General features: G+C 53.7%; 2 protein-coding genes and 2 pseudogenes across 4 annotated transcripts in view; all 4 read left to right on the top strand.

The window, feature by feature from the left end:
• The window catches only part of LOC307067913 (RAD52 motif-containing protein 1-like), a gene marked incomplete at both ends in the record, with an annotated part of 278,899 nt that overhangs the window by 86,530 nt on the left and 171,364 nt on the right, over positions 1-21,005 (top strand). The gene's annotated exons all lie outside the window — the stretch shown is intronic.
• LOC307067420 (uncharacterized protein SPEM2-like) lies at positions 635-3,612 on the top strand (annotated as a pseudogene). Its single transcript has 5 exons — positions 635-775; positions 938-995; positions 1,128-2,397; positions 3,183-3,267; positions 3,592-3,612. The product of its transcript is annotated as an uncharacterized protein SPEM2-like (transcript).
• LOC307067419 (uncharacterized protein) lies at positions 3,624-10,730 on the top strand (the record flags this gene model as incomplete). Its single annotated transcript, XM_079724881.1, is given in 5 exon segments — positions 3,624-3,901; positions 4,340-5,025; positions 5,028-5,338; positions 10,172-10,327; positions 10,617-10,730. Coding segments are annotated over 5 exon segments (1,545 nt in total).
• Positions 11,922-15,019, top strand: LOC307067418 (uncharacterized protein SPEM2-like; annotated as a pseudogene). Its single transcript has 6 exons — positions 11,922-11,939; positions 12,033-12,182; positions 12,345-12,402; positions 12,535-13,804; positions 14,590-14,674; positions 14,999-15,019. The product of its transcript is annotated as an uncharacterized protein SPEM2-like (transcript).

Raw genomic sequence — 21,005 nt, 5'->3', positions numbered from 1 at the left:
GTATCTGCTGCCTAGTCTGAGGATCATATGAGAAGATGAGAACAAAAGCATTATACAGTATACATCAGAGGTTACAAACTGGTGTGTTTTGTGTGGCCCATGTTGTTGGCCAGCAGAGTTTAAAATTTGAATTGGTTTGCTACTTTTAAAATGTGGCTATTTCACAGAGCAATTTGGATTTCTGGCTTCTCTTGAAACTTTTAAAGAACTGCAGGCTAGTTCTAAGAAGCCCAACAGGCTACGTAAGCGATCCTAATGTCTTGAACAATGAAATGGAGGAAATCCTATATGCATGATCCAGTCACTATGAAGACTGTCTCTCATCTGTAGCAACCCTGCTTGCAAATCAAGTTAAGCAAGGCCCCATGGAGACAGAAGGACAGACTGAACTCTGGGGACTAGGCTCCATGTAGTGGGAGCCGAGGGCAGAGACGGCCACCTAAAGGACCAGCTGAGTGGATGAAAGATTGGACAACTCCGCATTGTGACTCCCTGCAATGGGCCTCATTATGACCATGCTCCCTCACCTGTTGGTGGGTGTCCCCAGGTCCTGGCATGAGTGCAGTGTGGGTCAGGGCCGGTGGGGTTGGGGGGGTGGGGCGTCCCACGGCTCAGGCGGCCCTAGGACCCGCCCACCATGGAACACCAGCTCTGGTATGACAACCTGGGGTGCTGCCATCAATACCAAGAAAGTACCCAGAATGCGGAGGACTTCCTAATCCTGTTGCTGGGCCTTGTCATTCTTGTCAGCTTTGGGATCAGCATGGCAACTATGGTCAGCGATGGTTGGGGATCACCAGTAGGGGTGAAGATGGCTGAGGGTGGGAACCAGCTGCAGCCTGCACCTCCGTCTGCAGGAACGGTCTTGGCTGGGAGTGGTGGTGAGGGTAGAGAGCCTGGCCTTCATTTTCACCCACCCCACCCCACCCCACACCAGATATGGCATGGGCTCCAGAATGCCTTAGACAAGACCATGTATTGTATTATTCAGAAAAGTAACTATAGAAGACAGCTAGGGGGCACCCCGCCTCGCCATTCCCAGGGCCCTAGAAACCCAGGCTCCCAGGTTCCCAACCCTGAAATCTTCTGACAGTTGCCCTGCCCTCACGGACTCTCGCCTCCCACAGATGAAACCTCACAGGCTTGTGAAAGTTCCTCCAAACATCCTCCAGCCAAGGCCCAAGACATCCACATCCACTGCACCCTGGACCCTGTGGAAGTGAGAATGGCCCGGCCCACTTGCTACTCCTCGTCCTCCTACCACCATCTCCGCAACCGTAGCCGCAGCTGCAGCCGTCAACCCTGAAGCCACCAGGGGAGGCCCAAGGATTTAGAAAATTCCCCTCCAGCTGCTCAGGCTTCCGTAGGCCGCATCGCCTCCACGGGATGTCACAGCTGCCTCCGATGCCCTCCTTTAACTGGGAGGACCCGGACTCCTACCTGGAGGAGGAGGACCAACTTTCCTTCCCACAACCCAAGTACCCGTGGGGGTGCTGGGGAGGGCTCTACCGGCAGATGGGTCTGCCCTCCAATGTGGGCCTCTGGGGTCGACAGGGTGGGATCCTGGCCATCCAGCCACCAGCCTGTCTCTACCTGTCGCCCGAGCTGCACCGCATGTCCAAGCGTGTGGAGGCCAAGTCTGAGCTAGGGCTGCAGTCCTTCGGGGCCCCTTGCTCGCCATCCCGCATCTGGGGCAATGTGGATGCTGACCAGTGGACCTCGTCTCCATCACTTACCCGACGGCTGCCCCCTAAGAGCTCATGGATCCCTGGGGGGCACAGAACTTACCCCTCAGGGGGCCATCTCCCGTATGACTCCTGGGATCAGCGGCGGCGTGGTCTGGAGGGCTCTGAGCCTCCATCAGCTCTGGTGCCTCAGGGCTACCAGCCCGAAGCATGGCAGCGCAACTCCCCACCGGCCCACGGACGGAGCCTCCACAGCTGTGCTCACAGCCAGCCCAACCACAGCCCGCACCACTCCACGGGACACTTGAACTACTCCCGGGATCCCCACGAGGTGCGGCGCTGGGCGGCCGAATGGGCAGAGATGCTGCCTGTGCGGCACCCTCTGGCCGCCTCCGCCTCCCTCACGGTGCTGGCCGAGGCCTCTACCAGTGGGCCTCGGATCCCAGCTCAGCGCTGCTCCTCCACCCCTCCCAGACTCTGCCCGACGTCCAGGCTACCGAACGCCCTCCACCCACGCCCACCTTCATGCCACTCAGCCGGAACCCAGGGGGAAATGCCAACTACCAGGTGTATGACAGCCTGGAGTTGAAGCGGCAAGTGCAGGAAGCCAAGTGCGGGCCAACTCGCTGCTACCTTCCACCTCGGCCTCGAGGCCCTCTCTGTACGGAAGCCAGACTGGGAAAATGAACTGGCCAGCAGCTAATGGGGGCGGGTGGGGAGCGGCAGGGCATGGAGAGAGGAATAAAGAGCGCCATGGTCCAGAAAACATTGGCGGTCTGTGGCTTGGAAGCGCCACTCCTTCTGCCAGCTTGGGTCCCTGCCTTTGGCTTCCTGCAATAAGAAGCCAGTGTCCCCTTCTGGGCCTGAGGGTCCCGTTGGTTTAGTGGCCACAGTCCTGCCAGCAGGCCCCTCCTGGTCTGATACCATGCACTAAGTAGATCTGCAGCTGCAGTCTCCAAACCACTGGTCTCTTGGCACCTCCTCTGTGTCTCAGCTGTCCCTGTCCCCAAAGAGCCTCATACAAGAAGCTGCTTCCAAACTGGGAGGTTCCACATCTGGGCAGGTCCAGCTCCACAGCCAGTGAAGGGCATGAAGAAGGCTGAGGCTCTGGACTCCAGCCAGGCCTTCCGCAGGGCTCTGAGGCCAAGGTCTTTCTAGTCTCAGGAGGGGCCAAGAGATGGAACGTGACATTTGAACAAGTGAGTCAGTGGGCGGTGAGCGAATGTTTGACAGCTCGAGGGGAGGTGTGCCGGCCTCCGGGCCCTGTTTGGCTGTCCAGGCTCAGCTTACCTCACCCGGGGAACCATGGAATGCCACGCCTGGCCCTCCTTTTCATCCCCCTCCCTCACTGTGACGCCACCACCTGCCCCATTATGACCCAGTCTGTCTCCCAGTATATATATATGGAGGCCAGCGGACTCAGGCAGTCCTGGGACCCCCGGCCATGGCTGAGCAAACCCATTACCTAGCCGAGGCGTGCTCTGGCACCACACCCAGGAAATGCCAAGACCTAGGAGACTCAATTCTTCTGATCCTGGTCAGCATCATCTTGCTCAATGTGTGGATGAACGTGGTGAACCTGGTGAGGGAAGGATCTGGGCAGTGTGGTTGGGGGAGTCCTGGGGTCTAGAAGGGGCTGAGATGGGATGGCTGCTGTAGTGTGGCCGAACAAGGGTTGGATTTCAGGGCTCACCCTGATCCCAAACTCCATGCTCCCTTGCTTCCCTCAGCCCTGGATGCATCTGAAGAGATTCTTGCGGGCAGGTTTCAACCATATTTTCCCCAAAGGTAAGTGGGCGCCAGTGTGGGCTCAGGGGATGTGGGCCTGTCCCCTTTCTTCTATCCCTGCCTCGATTCTCAGCCCCTCAAGAACCCAGGCCCTGTCCCATCTCGCCTTTCCCTGCAGACAAGCAAGCCAGCTGTGTAGGCAGTCATCGCATGCGCTGCTCCGTGGATCCCAAGAAGCTGCGTTCAAGAGTTTCTCCCCACTTCCGCCATCGCCCGAGCTTCCTGCACAGGCACCCAAACCACCTTGAATCCCGGATACCAGAAACAGATGATGAGACGGCTTCTAAGTGCTGCCTGGCGCCGCCTCAGTGTGGACGGGCTCGGGCTTCCACGGAGGCTCCACGGGGACTGTGGAAGGAGGGGGTAGTGGGAGCTGGTGAGGCCCCTCTGTTCACAGCCTTAAAGTCCCAAGCCACCTTTAACTCCAGGTGAGAGACATCTTCCAAGCTCCGCAGGAGAAGCAAGGTGGACGTGGTTCCACTCTGCCTGCCCCAAGAGAGCAAGACTAAGACCCCAGACTATGACTCAGCCCAGGCCCCAGCCCGGGCCCAGACCTTCCCCCCAGTTCAGCTCCCTGCACATTCTCCTGCCAAGGCCCAGACCTTCTCCTACAAGCACCCCTCTGTGCACGCCCCACCTCAGGCCCAGACTTGCTCCACATTCCACCTCCCTGAGCACACTACCCCCCAGGCCCAGACCCCCTCACCAGCCCTCAACCCTGAGCACAGCCCTGCCCAGGTCCATGGCCCGGAGCATACCTCAGCCCATACCCCAGCCCAGGCCCAAGCCCGGGCCCCCTCACATGCCTCAGCCCAATTCCTGGGCCACACTTCTCTCTGCACCCTGACCCATGCTCATCTGACCTATACCCATGCCAACACTCTGGTCCCTCCCCCAACTTCTGCCCCTGCTACTACTCCTGCCCTAGCCCCTACACCAGCCCCTGTCCCGATCTCTGCCACAACCTCTGTCCCAGCACTGGTCATGGCCCTGACGACCACTCCAGTCCCTTCCACCACCCGTACCCCCATCCTTGATTCTATTCTCTCTACCTTGTCTACCTTCGACCAAGGCCTCTCCTCTGGCCATGTGGTCTACTATGCCCGCAGCATGAAGCAGAACTTATTCCGTGTGTGTCCCCCTCAGAACTCTGGGTACTCCAGAAATGACTTGGGTACCCTCTCCAGGCCCCAAGAGGGGCATGGTCTGGTGAGCTCTGGTACAGCTGAGCAAACACTGAAGCAATGTAGTGGGGACAGTGCCAAGCCCTCCACAGGGTCCATACTGGGTTACGTGGAGTTGGGGAATATGGAATGGAAGATCCCAAATGATGCCAAAGACAAATTTGTACAGTCCAAGACCTTCGCTCACCGTAGCTCCCATCCTTGCCAGTCTGAGAAGAGAAACACGGATCCCCAGACTCCAGTCTACCCCAAATTCCAGGTGTACTCCAAGGATGCTGCACCTTCTCAACCTTGCTTCCATTCTCCGACCAGTGCCCAGAGCTCACCATGCACCATGCCTCCACCATGCACTCTTTCTCTGCCTCTTGTTTTCCCAGATCCTTTGTCCTTCATCAACACAGCAACCACCAGAAGCCCTCCACCTTAATACAAACCCTCACCTTTCCCCCAACCTCCAAGTCTCCTCAGTCTGTCCTCTCTCCCCAGGGCCCCATCCCTCCCCAGTTATCCACCACTTCCCAAACCCCAAACCAGCCCCAACCCCCAGAACTTCATGAGAGTCTAGGTCTCAACCAATGCTCTGTCCTCCAAAGGACCCCAGGCCTTACCGGAGACACAGGCCTCCCCAAGAACCCAGGCCTTGCTCAAGATCCAGGCCTCCACGAACTTCGAGGCCTTACCGCAGACCCTTACCTCTGCAAGAATCCAAGCCTTTCCCAAGACTCTGACCTTCAGAAGAATCCAGTCATTACCCAAGATTCTTGGCCACAGAAGAGTCCATGCCATGCCCAAGACTCTGCAGTCAACAAGAGCTCAGTCCTTTGCCAGGAGTCTGATCTCCATAAGAGCCCAGGTCTTGTGCAAACCGCTCGCCTCCATAAGGGCTCAAGCCTTACCCGAGACTCCGGAGACTACAAGAATCCAGGCCTGACCCAAGATTCTGGAGTCTGCAGGAGCCAAGGCCTTACTCAAGATTCTGACCTCCATACGAATCCTGGACTTACCCAAGATGCTGGAATTTACAGGAGCTCAGAACATACCCATGACCCTAACTTCCACAAAGACTCAGGAATTAATCGAGATCCTGGCCCCCATAAGAGTCCAGCCCTTACTCAAGACTCTGGCTTATCCAAGAGACGAGGCCTCCATAACAACTCAGGCCTCCACAAGAACCCTCTAGGAACTGACTCTGTCCAAGTTTGGGGCCCACGTCAGACCCAAAATTCATTTATATCTGAGACAGTTCCTCGAAAGGAGGATGCAGGGCAGCACATACCATGGACTTCTGTCCCAGCCAGTCACAACTCCTGCTCTGCCAAGGCTCAGGGGCCCTACAATGACCTGCTAACCTCCTCGCAGCGAACAGGCAGCCAAGCCTGGGTGTACCACCCGATACCGTTCCCCCAGCCTGCCAGAACTATGGCCAGATGTCTACACCTCCCAAAACCAGCAGGCACCTGGCTAGGGCGTGTGGTCTTTGACGCCCGCCAGAGACAGCAGACAGGGACAAGTGCGAAGCTCTCTCTAGGGCGTGTGGTCTTTGACGCCCGCCAGAGACAGCAGACAGGGACAAGTGCGAAGCTCTCTCTAGGGCGTGTGGCCTTTGACGCCTGCCAGAGACAGCAGACAGGGACAAGTGCGAAGCTCTCTCTACGGCGTGTGGTCTTTGACGCCCACCAGAGACAGCAGACAGGGACAAGTGCGAAGCTCTCTCTAGGGCATGTGGTCTTTGACGCCCGCCAGAGACAGCAGACAGGGACAAGTGTGAAGCTCTCTCTAGGGCGTTTGGTCTTTGACGCCCGCCAGAGACAGCAGACAGGGACAAGTGCGAAGCTCTGTCTCCCAGGCGCCTTCATAGGGCGACATCCAACTGCCGGAGTCCAGCTCCAGCGAGTCAAGGGATACCCGAGGGATAGATAGCGTCGGCGAAGGAAATAAATCTATTACACTTCTTAAAGTATCAGCATTGCATGTTTCTCTCTCTTCTTTATTGTTTACAATCACAGGTTTATATATTGTAGTTGATTACATTACCAGGTATGTGACCAAACAATCTTAGCACAATCAAACCTCAAAATGTTCTCTAAAGATTTTTTTTTAAATATGCCCTAGTTTCTAGATGTCCTATTAAAATATTTCCCAAGTTCCCATTAATCACAGGTTATTTCTTAGTAACCAAGCCAAGCAGTTATATGATTATTTTAATTGTAAAAGTTGAAGCTACTTGTTCCTATTTCTCTTCTTGCATGGGCAACCTTTTACAATGGTTCCACGAAAATATTTACAATGTACCCTGCATGCCCTTTCTCGTTGTTTCCTTCAACTGAGACAGTGCTTTCTCCCTATCCTAGCAACTAATTCTGCTCTAGGCATTTGCTTTTCTATAATTAATCTTCCTTTATAATAGAACCATAAATTTCCTATGTCATCAGGAACTCCAGCCCATGGCCATAACTCCATACTAGAGGGTGTTTTTCATAAAAATATCCCTTTAGTTCCAGGCTCTTAATTCTTTACCCATTTCCCCGGGTCTTTAGTGGGTACTTCCCATTCTGTGGTAGTTTCAGGAGGGGGAGTCCTAGAGGAATTTTTCTTTCACGTGGAGCAACATCCCCCCAAAATTGCCCCTATATTTAAATTTATTATCATAAAACATAACAACAGAGCTGTAGTCCACCTTCCTGGCACGGCGCTGCCTTGCAGTTTCGCCTTCCGTTGCTTCATGACTTTGTCATGGTGCAATGGCTCCAGGATGGCTTCCAACATCCAACAACTCACCGGAGACCATCAAGGAGTGGGGATATCAGTGTGTGGTGAGAAACATAGAAAAAGAGGGGACAGGTAAGCATGAGGAATAAAGAGACAAGAGAAGTGTTCTGTGGACTTTGGAGGACATCCAACCCAGCCCCATCCCACAGGGCCTGATGAGGACCGAAACTATCCCTGCTTTCCCTCCATCGCTCTCTAGCTAAATCCGTTATCCCCAAGGCCCTAGAGCTGCACTGTCAATTACAGTAGCCACTAGCCAAAGGCCTATTAGAATGTAAATTACTTAAAATTAAGGAAAATTAATTCTATTAAAAATTAAGTTAAAAAGCTAAAACTTCTCTTCCTCAGGGAACAGAATTTCCCTGACATCCAATTCTGTTCCCTGGCAGTCCAGTTGTTGGGACGTGGCGTTTTCACTGATGTGGCGGTGGTTCAATCCCTGGTCAGGGAATTCAGACCCCGCAAGCTTCATGGCTTGGCCAGAAAAAAAACAGAAATTCTCTTCCTCAGTGCCATGATCTTCTAAGTGCTCAGTAGCCACATGGAGTTAGTGGCTACTGCATTGGATGGCACAGATTTAGAACATTTCCATCATCATGAAAAATGCTATTGGAGAGCAGTGCTTTAGAGCTTAGAGCAATTTTCCTTTCCCTGTCACCCACCCCCAGCATCTTAAAGCTCCCCCAGAGCGCAGAGAACTTAGTTCTTCTTAGGGTGGCTCAGAAGCCACCCTCTGGGGAGGAGGTAAGATGTAGGGATGGGCACCCAATGCCTGATTTCCCCAGCCTGTGAGAAAGAGCCCAGGCTTCAGTTTTCCTCATCTGGTCTCTTGGGTCACGACCAGATGTATGCAAACTTGCCTCCCCCATTCTGGGCTGTGTTTGGGGCTCTTGGTTGATCTGATTTACATTTTAATGGGATCAATGTGGCTGCTCTGTTGAGAACAGTCAGCAGGGGGGCAAAGGATGAAGCAAAGAGGAGGCCTTTGTAATAACTCAGATCTGAGGTAATGGTGGCTTGTACCAGGATGGTAGTGGTAGATGGGATAGGTCAACAGTTTCAGGATATATGTTGAAGGTAGAGCCAATAGGGTTTGGTATGGATTGGATATGGGATGAGAGAGAGGAGAGCTGAGAATGACTCCAAGGGATTTGGCCTGAGCCACAGGAAAGATCGAGTTGTCATTTATGACCTGAGGAAGACTGTGTGGGGAGTCGGTGGTGAGGGAATTAAGTTTTGGACATGTTAAGTTCGAGATGTCTATTGGACACCCAAATGGAGAGGTTAAGTAGGCAGGTGGATACAAGTGTGGAATTTAGGGGAATCAGTCCAGGTTGGAGGTATAAATGTAGGAGTTATTTGCATGCAGTTGGCCCTTCCAAAAGCCTGTCCTTGAGTGGGCTGGAAACACGGTCACTGATTATGCCAGGGAGATTGCTTTCTGGCAAAGCCTAATCCTTCCGCCTTCCCCTCTGTCCCCCAAGTAGAGCAGATGGGGCTCTCGATCTTTGCCCTGCTGACCCTTACTGTGTTCCTGCTGCTGCTGGCAGACAAAGTGCCTGAGACCTCCCTGTCTGTCCCCGTCATCATCAAATACCTCATGTTTACCATGGTCCTCGTCACCTTCTCAGTCATCCTTAACATCGTAGTCCTCAACCTGCACCATCGCTCACCCCACACCCACCAAATGCCCCTTTGGGTCCGTCAGGTAAGAAGATCTCCTCTCCAACCTGTGTTAACTCTCAATCCCAGTATTTGGCTTTTTGTCCAGGTATCGCTCCTCACTCCCACCAACTTTCAACCTTCCCTTTCACAGACCTGAGGGAGAACTACAACTCCTGGTAGAGTGTCAAAGTGCCAAGGTCTTTGGGTGTTGAAATGTTGCCCAATTAATTTTATCTTCCCATCATTAACATTGCGTAGATCCCAGACTCTCTTCATCAATACTGCCCATCGTGGGTCCCAAGGAAGCATTCTCAGGGTTAGGTACTATCAGGGTGGAAGCCCTCAGAACTTTTCTTTCCAGTCAGGATGCCTCCTAACCCCCTTAAGGACTCTTGGGCTGTGTAGTTGCATTTCATCTGTGGGATGCATACACGCATGCGCAGGAATGGGCACGTGCCGTGGGGGTGGTTGGCGGCTTCCCTTCTGGTCTGAAAGCATAAGAGCCCCCTCCAACACGCCTCTTCTTCTACTCTGCAGATCTTTATCCACAAACTCCCTCCGTATCTGGGTCTGAAGAGACCCAAACCTGAGAGAGACCAGATACCGGAGCCACCTCCTATACCTCTCAGGGATTCTCCAGGAAGTGGCTGGGGTCGGGGAACAGATGAATATTTCATCCGCAAGCCACCACATGATTTTCTCTTCCCCAAACCCAACAGGTAGTATCTACTCCCCATGGCCCACGTAGAAGGGAGAGGGCGAACTACAGTTCCCAGAAGACTGTGCGGAGGCAGGCGTCCTAAGCTCTCAGAGGATGTCGTGGTTGAGCATCATGGGAGTTGTAGTCCCCCTTCTGTTGCCCACTGTGCGGGGAGGTGGAAACTAAAGCGTAAGGGAATAGGAGGAATTGCGGAAGGCTAGAGAGGTCGCCGCTGTTGAAGAGAACCTGAAGGGCTCTCTCACGTTTGGAAACCTGGATGGGCGTTGGAGGAGGGAGTTGGGGCGGGGCCTAGAGCACCCACGCAGGCCGTCTTTGTGCCCCGGTCGTGGCCAAACAGACTCGCCTCTTCCACGTTCCAGCCTGAACTGTCTGCCCCGGACCTGCGGCCATTTATCGATGGTCCAAGCCGGGCTGTGTGCCTGCCTCCCGACCTACGGGAGGTCGTTTCTTCAATCAGCTACACCGCTCAACAGCTGCGGGAACAGGAGGACCACGAAGCTGTGACTCCAAAGAGGGTGGGCTAAGGCAAGGCCTGGGTGGCCTTGGCTCCACCGGCAAACTTAGGCTCCGCCCCCAGAACTCGATTTTTTTTCTGATTGGAAGTTTGCCTCACTTGGTCCCGCCCCCTGGCTTCCCACTTGTTCTTTACTCACATCCGTCGCCCGCAGTTTCGCTCTCTGCTATTCTGGGGGCCCGCCCTTGTCTCAAAGCTGTGGTATTAGGACCTGGGTGCGGTACAGGGCCTTGAGGCCGCCTTCCCTGGTTGTCTGGAGCCCAGGAACAGTTTAATCTTCCTACCCCCAGTTGAAGGAGGACTGGCAGTTTGTGGCCATGGTGGTGGACCGCCTCTTCCTGTGGACCCTCGTCATCTTTCTGGACGCCACGTACCACTTGCCCCCTCCCGACCCCTTTCCTTGAGGACGAGAGGGCCGAGACCGAGGTCCTCGGCCACTTGAATTGAGAGTTTGATAGTACTCTCAAGTCCTATCCCTTTCTGCATCTTAACTCCTTCACTAGGAGTCCAATCCTCTCCTCGTTTCGTTTCTAGGGAGGAAGCCCAAGTGGGACTGGGCAGCTGGGGGCCTTGGGCCCACCTGACATGCACTATCCGCTTATTTACTCTTTGGCTTCTTGAAGAAGCCCCGTTGGATATTCACATCTAGGTTGGCAATGAATGGAACAAAGAACAAGAACTAGATTGTAAGCCTTCTGAGGGCAGGAACTATGGCTGTTCACTGTAATATCCCCAGCACCTAGCACAGATCCTAACCTATACAGCCGGTACCTCTGATTGAATGAATAGGGAAATTATTTTTTCTGTAAGGAAATACACTAAGTAATAGTGCTTATGTTGGCATGTTGGGACTAGTGGTCGTTTTTTCTTTGTTTTGACCTTTCTGTACTTTATTGTATTTTGTAATATGTATTATCTTTAGGATAAGAAAAGGTTCTTTCTAAAAGGATGCATTTGTAATGAGGATAAAAAAGCACACTGTAAAAACCTCAAGTTCCAGCTGTGATGCTCAAACTTTGGACAAGCTACTAAACTGCTCTGTGCCTCAGTTTCTCCATCTGTAAAATGAAGCGAATAATAGTATCTGCTGCCTAGTCTGAGGATCATATGAGAAGATGAGAACAAAAGCATTATACAGTATACATCAGAGGTTACAAACTGGTGTGTTTTGTGTGGCCCATGTTGTTGGCCAGCAGAGTTTAAAATTTGAATTGGTTTGCTACTTTTAAAATGTGGCTATTTCACAGAGCAATTTGGATTTCTGGCTTCTCTTGAAACTTTTAAAGAACTGCAGGCTAGTTCTAAGAAGCCCAACAGGCTACGTAAGCGATCCTAATGTCTTGAACAATGAAATGGAGGAAATCCTATATGCATGATCCAGTCACTATGAAGACTGTCTCTCATCTGTAGCAACCCTGCTTGCAAATCAAGTTAAGCAAGGCCCCATGGAGACAGAAGGACAGACTGAACTCTGGGGACTAGGCTCCATGTAGTGGGAGCCGAGGGCAGAGACGGCCACCTAAAGGACCAGCTGAGTGGATGAAAGATTGGACAACTCCGCATTGTGACTCCCTGCAATGGGCCTCATTATGACCATGCTCCCTCACCTGTTGGTGGGTGTCCCCAGGTCCTGGCATGAGTGCAGTGTGGGTCAGGGCCGGTGGGGTTGGGGGAGGTGGGGCGTCCCACGGCTCAGGCGGCCCTAGGACCCGCCCACCATGGAACACCAGCTCTGGTATGACAACCTGGGGTGCTGCCATCAATACCAAGAAAGTACCCAGAATGCGGAGGACTTCCTAATCCTGTTGCTGGGCCTTGTCATTCTTGTCAGCTTTGGGATCAGCATGGCAACTATGGTCAGCGATGGTTGGGGATCACCAGTAGGGGTGAAGATGGCTGAGGGTGGGAACCAGCTGCAGCCTGCACCTCCGTCTGCAGGAACGGTCTTGGCTGGGAGTGGTGGTGAGGGTAGAGAGCCTGGCCTTCATTTTCACCCACCCCACCCCACCCCACACCAGATATGGCATGGGCTCCAGAATGCCTTAGACAAGACCATGTATTGTATTATTCAGAAAAGTAACTATAGAAGACAGCTAGGGGGCACCCCGCCTCGCCATTCCCAGGGCCCTAGAAACCCAGGCTCCCAGGTTCCCAACCCTGAAATCTTCTGACAGTTGCCCTGCCCTCACGGACTCTCGCCTCCCACAGATGAAACCTCACAGGCTTGTGAAAGTTCCTCCAAACATCCTCCAGCCAAGGCCCAAGACATCCACATCCACTGCACCCTGGACCCTGTGGAAGTGAGAATGGCCCGGCCCACTTGCTACTCCTCGTCCTCCTACCACCATCTCCGCAACCGTAGCCGCAGCTGCAGCCGTCAACCCTGAAGCCACCAGGGGAGGCCCAAGGATTTAGAAAATTCCCCTCCAGCTGCTCAGGCTTCCGTAGGCCGCATCGCCTCCACGGGATGTCACAGCTGCCTCCGATGCCCTCCTTTAACTGGGAGGACCCGGACTCCTACCTGGAGGAGGAGGACCAACTTTCCTTCCCACAACCCAAGTACCCGTGGGGGTGCTGGGGAGGGCTCTACCGGCAGATGGGTCTGCCCTCCAATGTGGGCCTCTGGGGTCGACAGGGTGGGATCCTGGCCATCCAGCCACCAGCCTGTCTCTACCTGTCGCCCGAGCTGCACCGCATGTCCAAGCGTGTGGAGGCCAAGTCTGAGCTAGGGCTGCAGTCCTTCGGGGCCCCTTGCTCGCCATCCCGCATCTGGGGCAATGTGGATGCTGACCAGTGGACCTCGTCTCCATCACTTACCCGACGGCTGCCCCCTAAGAGCTCATGGATCCCTGGGGGGCACAGAACTTACCCCTCAGGGGGCCATCTCCCGTATGACTCCTGGGATCAGCGGCGGCGTGGTCTGGAGGGCTCTGAGCCTCCATCAGCTCTGGTGCCTCAGGGCTACCAGCCCGAAGCATGGCAGCGCAACTCCCCACCGGCCCACGGACGGAGCCTCCACAGCTGTGCTCACAGCCAGCCCAACCACAGCCCGCACCACTCCACGGGACACTTGAACTACTCCCGGGATCCCCACGAGGTGCGGCGCTGGGCGGCCGAATGGGCAGAGATGCTGCCTGTGCGGCACCCTCTGGCCGCCTCCGCCTCCCTCACGGTGCTGGCCGAGGCCTCTACCAGTGGGCCTCGGATCCCAGCTCAGCGCTGCTCCTCCACCCCTCCCAGACTCTGCCCGACGTCCAGGCTACCGAACGCCCTCCACCCACGCCCACCTTCATGCCACTCAGCCGGAACCCAGGGGGAAATGCCAACTACCAGGTGTATGACAGCCTGGAGTTGAAGCGGCAAGTGCAGGAAGCCAAGTGCGGGCCAACTCGCTGCTACCTTCCACCTCGGCCTCGAGGCCCTCTCTGTACGGAAGCCAGACTGGGAAAATGAACTGGCCAGCAGCTAATGGGGGCGGGTGGGGAGCGGCAGGGCATGGAGAGAGGAATAAAGAGCGCCATGGTCCAGAAAACATTGGCGGTCTGTGGCTTGGAAGCGCCACTCCTTCTGCCAGCTTGGGTCCCTGCCTTTGGCTTCCTGCAATAAGAAGCCAGTGTCCCCTTCTGGGCCTGAGGGTCCCGTTGGTTTAGTGGCCACAGTCCTGCCAGCAGGCCCCTCCTGGTCTGATACCATGCACTAAGTAGATCTGCAGCTGCAGTCTCCAAACCACTGGTCTCTTGGCACCTCCTCTGTGTCTCAGCTGTCCCTGTCCCCAAAGAGCCTCATACAAGAAGCTGCTTCCAAACTGGGAGGTTCCACATCTGGGCAGGTCCAGCTCCACAGCCAGTGAAGGGCATGAAGAAGGCTGAGGCTCTGGACTCCAGCCAGGCCTTCCGCAGGGCTCTGAGGCCAAGGTCTTTCTAGTCTCAGGAGGGGCCAAGAGATGGAACGTGACATTTGAACAAGTGAGTCAGTGGGCGGTGAGCGAATGTTTGACAGCTCGAGGGGAGGTGTGCCGGCCTCCGGGCCCTGTTTGGCTGTCCAGGCTCAGCTTACCTCACCCGGGGAACCATGGAATGCCACGCCTGGCCCTCCTTTTCATCCCCCTCCCTCACTGTGACGCCACCACCTGCCCCATTATGACCCAGTCTGTCTCCCAGTATATATATATGGAGGCCAGCGGACTCAGGCAGTCCTGGGACCCCCGGCCATGGCTGAGCAAACCCATTACCTAGCCGAGGCGTGCTCTGGCACCACACCCAGGAAATGCCAAGACCTAGGAGACTCAATTCTTCTGATCCTGGTCAGCATCATCTTGCTCAATGTGTGGATGAACGTGGTGAACCTGGTGAGGGAAGGATCTGGGCAGTGTGGTTGGGGGAGTCCTGGGGTCTAGAAGGGGCTGAGATGGGATGGCTGCTGTAGTGTGGCCGAACAAGGGTTGGATTTCAGGGCTCACCCTGATCCCAAACTCCATGCTCCCTTGCTTCCCTCAGCCCTGGATGCATCTGAAGAGATTCTTGCGGGCAGGTTTCAACCATATTTTCCCCAAAGGTAAGTGGGCGCCAGTGTGGGCTCAGGGGATGTGGGCCTGTCCCCTTTCTTCTATCCCTGCCTCGATTCTCAGCCCCTCAAGAACCCAGGCCCTGTCCCATCTCGCCTTTCCCTGCAGACAAGCAAGCCAGCTGTGTAGGCAGTCATCGCATGCGCTGCTCCGTGGATCCCAAGAAGCTGCGTTCAAGAGTTTCTCCCCGCTTCCGCCATCGCCCGAGCTTCCTGCACAGGCACCCAAACCACCTTGAATCCCGGATACCAGAAACAGATGATGAGACGGCTTCTAAGTGCTGCTGGACGCCGCCTCAGTGTGGACGGGCTCGGGCTTCCACGGAGGCTCCACGGGGACTGTGGAAGGAGGGGGTAGTGGGAGCTGGTGAGGCCCCTCTGTTCACAGCCTTAAAGTCCCAAGCCACCTTTAACTCCAGGTGAGAGACATCTTCCAAGCTCCGCAGGAGAAGCAAGGTGGACGTGGTTCCACTCTGCCTGCCCCAAGAGAGCAAGACTAAGACCCCAGACTATGACTCAGCCCAGGCCCCAGCCCGGGCCCAGACCTGCCCCCCAGTTCAGCTCCCTGCACATTCTCCTGCCAAGGCCCAGACCTTCTCCTACAAGCACCCCTCTGTGCACGCCCCACCTCAGGCCCAGACTTGCTCCACATTCCACCTCCCTGAGCACACTACCCCCCAGGCCCAGACCCCCTCACCAGCCCTCAACCCTGAGCACAGCCCTGCCCAGGTCCATGGCCCGGAGCATACCTCAGCCCATACCCCAGCCCAGGCCCAAGCCCAGGCCCCCTCACATGCCTCAGCCCAATTCCTGGGCCACACTTCTCTCTGCACCCTGACCCATGCTCATCTGACCTATACCCATGCCAACACTCTGGTCCCTCCCCCAACTTCTGCCCCTGCTACTACTCCTGCCCTAGCCCCTACACCAGCCCCTGTCCCGACCTCTGCCACAACCTCTGTCCCAGCACTGGTCATGGCCCTGACGACCACTCCAGTCCCTTCCACCACCCGTACCCCCATCCTAGATTCTATTCTCTCTACCTTGTCTACCTTCGACCAAGGCCTCTCCTCTGGCCATGTGGTCTACTATGCCCGCAGCATGAAGCAGAACTTATTCCGTGTGTGTCCCCCTCAGAACTCTGGGTACTCCAGAAATGACTTGGGTACCCTCTCCAGGCCCCAAGAGGGGCATGGTCTGGTGAGCTCTGGTACAGCTGAGCAAACACTGAAGCAATGTAGTGGGGACAGTGCCAAGCCCTCCACAGGGTCCATACTGGGTTACGTGGAGTTGGGGAATATGGAATGGAAGATCCCAAATGATGCCAAAGACAAATTTGTACAGTCCAAGACCTTCGCTCACCGTAGCTCCCATCCTTGCCAGTCTGAGAAGAGAAACATGGATCCCCAGACTCCAGTCTACCCCAAATTCCAGGTGTACTCCAAGGATGCTGCACCTTCTCAACCTTGCTTCCATTCTCCGACCAGTGCCCAGAGCTCACCATGCACCATGCCTCCACCATGCACTCTTTCTCTGCCTCTTGTTTTCCCAGATCCTTTGTCCTTCATCAACACAGCAACCACCAGAAGCCCTCCACCTTAATACAAACCCTCACCTTTCCCCCAACCTCCAAGTCTCCTCAGTCTGTCCTCTCTCCCCAGGGCCCCATCCCTCCCCAGTTATCCACCACTTCCCAAACCCCAAACCAGCCCCAACCCCCAGAACTTCATGAGAGTCTAGGTCTCAACCAATGCTCTGTCCTCCAAAGGACCCCAGGCCTTACCGGAGACACAGGCCTCCCCAAGAACCCAGGCCTTGCTCAAGATCCAGGCCTCCACGAACTTCGAGGCCTTACCGCAGACCCTTACCTCTGCAAGAATCCAAGCCTTTCCCAAGACTCTGACCTTCAGAAGAATCCAGTCATTACCCAAGATTCTTGGCCACAGAAGAGTCCATGCCATGCCCAAGACTCTGCAGTCAACAAGAGCTCAGTCCTTTGCCAGGAGTCTGATCTCCATAAGAGCCCAGGTCTTGTGCAAACCGCTCGCCTCCATAAGGGCTCAAGCCTTACCCGAGACTCCGGAGACTACAAGAATCCAGGCCTGACCCAAGATTCTGGAGTCTGCAGGAGCCAAGGCCTTACTCAAGATTCTGACCTCCATACGAATCCTGGACTTACCCAAGATGCTGGAATTTACAGGAGCTCAGAACATACCCATGACCCTAACTTCCACAAAGACTCAGGAATTAATCGAGATCCTGGCCCCCATAAGAGTCCAGCCCTTACTCAAGACTCTGGCTTATCCAAGAGACGAGGCCTCCATAACAACTCAGGCCTCCACAAGAACCCTCTAGGAACTGACTCTGTCCAAGTTTGGGGCCCACGTCAGACCCAAAATTCATTTATATCTGAGACAGTTCCTCGAAAGGAGGATGCAGGGCAGCACATACCATGGACTTCTGTCCCAGCCAGTCACAACTCCTGCTCTGCCAAGGCTCAGGGGCCCTACAATGACCTGCTAACCTCCTCGCAGCGAACAGGCAGCCAAGCCTGGGTGTACCACCCGATACCGTTCCCCCAGCCTGCCAGAACTATGGCCAGATGTCTACACCTCCCAAAACCAGCAGGCACCTGGCTAGGGCGTGTGGTCTTTGACGCCCGCCAGAGACAGCAGACAGGGACAAGTGCGAAGCTCTCTCTAGGGCGTGTGGTCTTTGACGCCCGCCAGAGACAGCAGACAGGGACAAGTGCGAAGCTCTCTCTAGGGCGTGTGGCCTTTGACGCCTGCCAGAGACAGCAGACAGGGACAAGTGCGAAGCTCTCTCTAGGGCATGTGGTCTTTGACGCCCGCCAGAGACAGCAGACAGGGACAAGTGTGAAGCTCTCTCTAGGGCGTTTGGTCTTTGACGCCCGCCAGAGACAGCAGACAGGGACAAGTGCGAAGCTCTGTCTCCCAGGCGCCTTCATAGGGCGACATCCAACTGCCGGAGTCCAGCTCCAGCGAGTCAAGGGATACCCGAGGGATAGATAGCGTCGGCGAAGGAAATAAATCTATTACACTTCTTAAAGTATCAGCATTGCATGTTTCTCTCTCTTCTTTATTGTTTACAATCACAGGTTTATATATTGTAGTTGATTACATTACCAGGTATGTGACCAAACAATCTTAGCACAATCAAACCTCAAAATGTTCTCTAAAGATTTTTTTTTTAAATATGCCCTAGTTTCTAGATGTCCTATTAAAATATTTCCCAAGTTCCCATTAATCACAGGTTATTTCTTAGTAACCAAGCCAAGCAGTTATATGATTATTTTAATTGTAAAAGTTGAAGCTACTTGTTCCTATTTCTCTTCTTGCATGGGCAACCTTTTACAATGGTTCCACGAAAATATTTACAATGTACCCTGCATGCCCTTTCTCGTTGTTTCCTTCAACTGAGACAGTGCTTTCTCCCTATCCTAGCAACTAATTCTGCTCTAGGCATTTGCTTTTCTATAATTAATCTTCCTTTATAATAGAACCATAAATTTCCTATGTCATCAGGAACTCCAGCCCATGGCCATAACTCCATACTAGAGGGTGTTTTTCATAAAAATATCCCTTTAGTTCCAGGCTCTTAATTCTTTACCCATTTCCCCGGGTCTTTAGTGGGTACTTCCCATTCTGTGGTAGTTTCAGGAGGGGGAGTCCTAGAGGAATTTTTCTTTCACGTGGAGCAACATCCCCCCAAAATTGCCCCTATATTTAAATTTATTATCATAAAACATAACAACAGAGCTGTAGTCCACCTTCCTGGCACGGCGCTGCCTTGCAGTTTCGCCTTCCGTTGCTTCATGACTTTGTCATGGTGCAATGGCTCCAGGATGGCTTCCAACATCCAACAACTCACCGGAGACCATCAAGGAGTGGGGATATCAGTGTGTGGTGAGAAACATAGAAAAAGAGGGGACAGGTAAGCATGAGGAATAAAGAGACAAGAGAAGTGTTCTGTGGACTTTGGAGGACATCCAACCCAGCCCCATCCCACAGGGCCTGATGAGGACCGAAACTATCCCTGCTTTCCCTCCATCGCTCTCTAGCTAAATCCGTTATCCCCAAGGCCCTAGAGCTGCACTGTCAATTACAGTAGCCACTAGCCAAAGGCCTATTAGAATGTAAATTACTTAAAATTAAGGAAAATTAATTCTATTAAAAATTAAGTTAAAAAGCTAAAACTTCTCTTCCTCAGGGAACAGAATTTCCCTGACATCCAATTCTGTTCCCTGGCAGTCCAGTTGTTGGGACGTGGCGTTTTCACTGATGTGGCGGTGGTTCAATCCCTGGTCAGGGAATTCAGACCCCGCAAGCTTCATGGCTTGGCCAGAAAAAAAACAGAAATTCTCTTCCTCAGTGCCATGATCTTCTAAGTGCTCAGTAGCCACATGGAGTTAGTGGCTACCGCATTGGATGGCACAGATTTAGAACATTTCCATCATCATGAAAAATGCTATTGGAGAGCAGTGCTTTAGAGCTTAGAGCAATTTTCCTTTCCCTGTCACCCACCCCCAGCATCTTAAAGCTCCCCCAGAGCGCAGAGAACTTAGTTCTTCTTAGGGTGGCTCAGAAGCCACCCTCTGGGGAGGAGGTAAGATGTAGGGATGGGCACCCAATGCCTGATTTCCCCAGCCTGTGAGAAAGAGCCCAGGCTTCAGTTTTCCTCATCTGGTCTCTTGGGTCACGACCAGATGTATGCAAACTTGCCTCCCCCATTCTGGGCTGTGTTTGGGGCTCTTGGTTGATCTGATTTACATTTTAATGGGATCAATGTGGCTGCTCTGTTGAGAACAGTCAGCAGGGGGGCAAAGGATGAAGCAAAGAGGAGGCCTTTGTAATAACTCAGATCTGAGGTAATGGTGGCTTGTACCAGGATGGTAGTGGTAGATGGGATAGGTCAACAGTTTCAGGATATATGTTGAAGGTAGAGCCAATAGGGTTTGGTATGGATTGGATATGGGATGAGAGAGAGGAGAGCTGAGAATGACTCCAAGGGATTTGGCCTGAGCCACAGGAAAGATCGAGTTGTCATTTATGACCTGAGGAAGACTGTGTGGGGAGTCGGTGGTGAGGGAATTAAGTTTTGGACATGTTAAGTTCGAGATGTCTATTGGACACCCAAATGGAGAGGTTAAGTAGGCAGGTGGATACAAGTGTGGAATTTAGGGGAATCAGTCCAGGTTGGAGGTATAAATGTAGGAGTTATTTGCATGCAGTTGGCCCTTCCAAAAGCCTGTCCTTGAGTGGGCTGGAAACACGGTCACTGATTATGCCAGGGAGATTGCTTTCTGGCAAAGCCTAATCCTTCCGCCTTCCCCTCTGTCCCCCAAGTAGAGCAGATGGGGCTCTCGATCTTTGCCCTGCTGACCCTTACTGTGTTCCTGCTGCTGCTGGCAGACAAAGTGCCTGAGACCTCCCTGTCTGTCCCCGTCATCATCAAATACCTCATGTTTACCATGGTCCTCGTCACCTTCTCAGTCATCCTTAACATCGTAGTCCTCAACCTGCACCATCGCTCACCCCACACCCACCAAATGCCCCTTTGGGTCCGTCAGGTAAGAAGATCTCCTCTCCAACCTGTGTTAACTCTCAATCCCAGTATTTGGCTTTTTGTCCAGGTATCGCTCCTCACTCCCACCAACTTTCAACCTTCCCTTTCACAGACCTGAGGGAGAACTACAACTCCTGGTAGAGTGTCAAAGTGCCAAGGTCTTTGGGTGTTGAAATGTTGCCCAATTAATTTTATCTTCCCATCATTAACATTGCGTAGATCCCAGACTCTCTTCATCAATACTGCCCATCGTGGGTCCCAAGGAAGCATTCTCAGGGTTAGGTACTATCAGGGTGGAAGCCCTCAGAACTTTTCTTTCCAGTCAGGATGCCTCCTAACCCCCTTAAGGACTCTTGGGCTGTGTAGTTGCATTTCATCTGTGGGATGCATACACGCATGCGCAGGAATGGGCACGTGCCGTGGGGGTGGTTGGCGGCTTCCCTTCTGGTCTGAAAGCATAAGAGCCCCCTCCAACACGCCTCTTCTTCTACTCTGCAGATCTTTATCCACAAACTCCCTCCGTATCTGGG

The sequence above is a fragment of the Hyperoodon ampullatus genome, assembly GCF_949752795.1.
Source record: "Hyperoodon ampullatus genome assembly, chromosome: 19".
NCBI classification, from domain to species: domain Eukaryota; kingdom Metazoa; phylum Chordata; class Mammalia; order Artiodactyla; family Ziphiidae; genus Hyperoodon; species Hyperoodon ampullatus.
The sequence above is the reverse complement of the archived record's forward strand: the minus strand, read 5'-3'. Positions and strand labels throughout refer to the sequence as shown.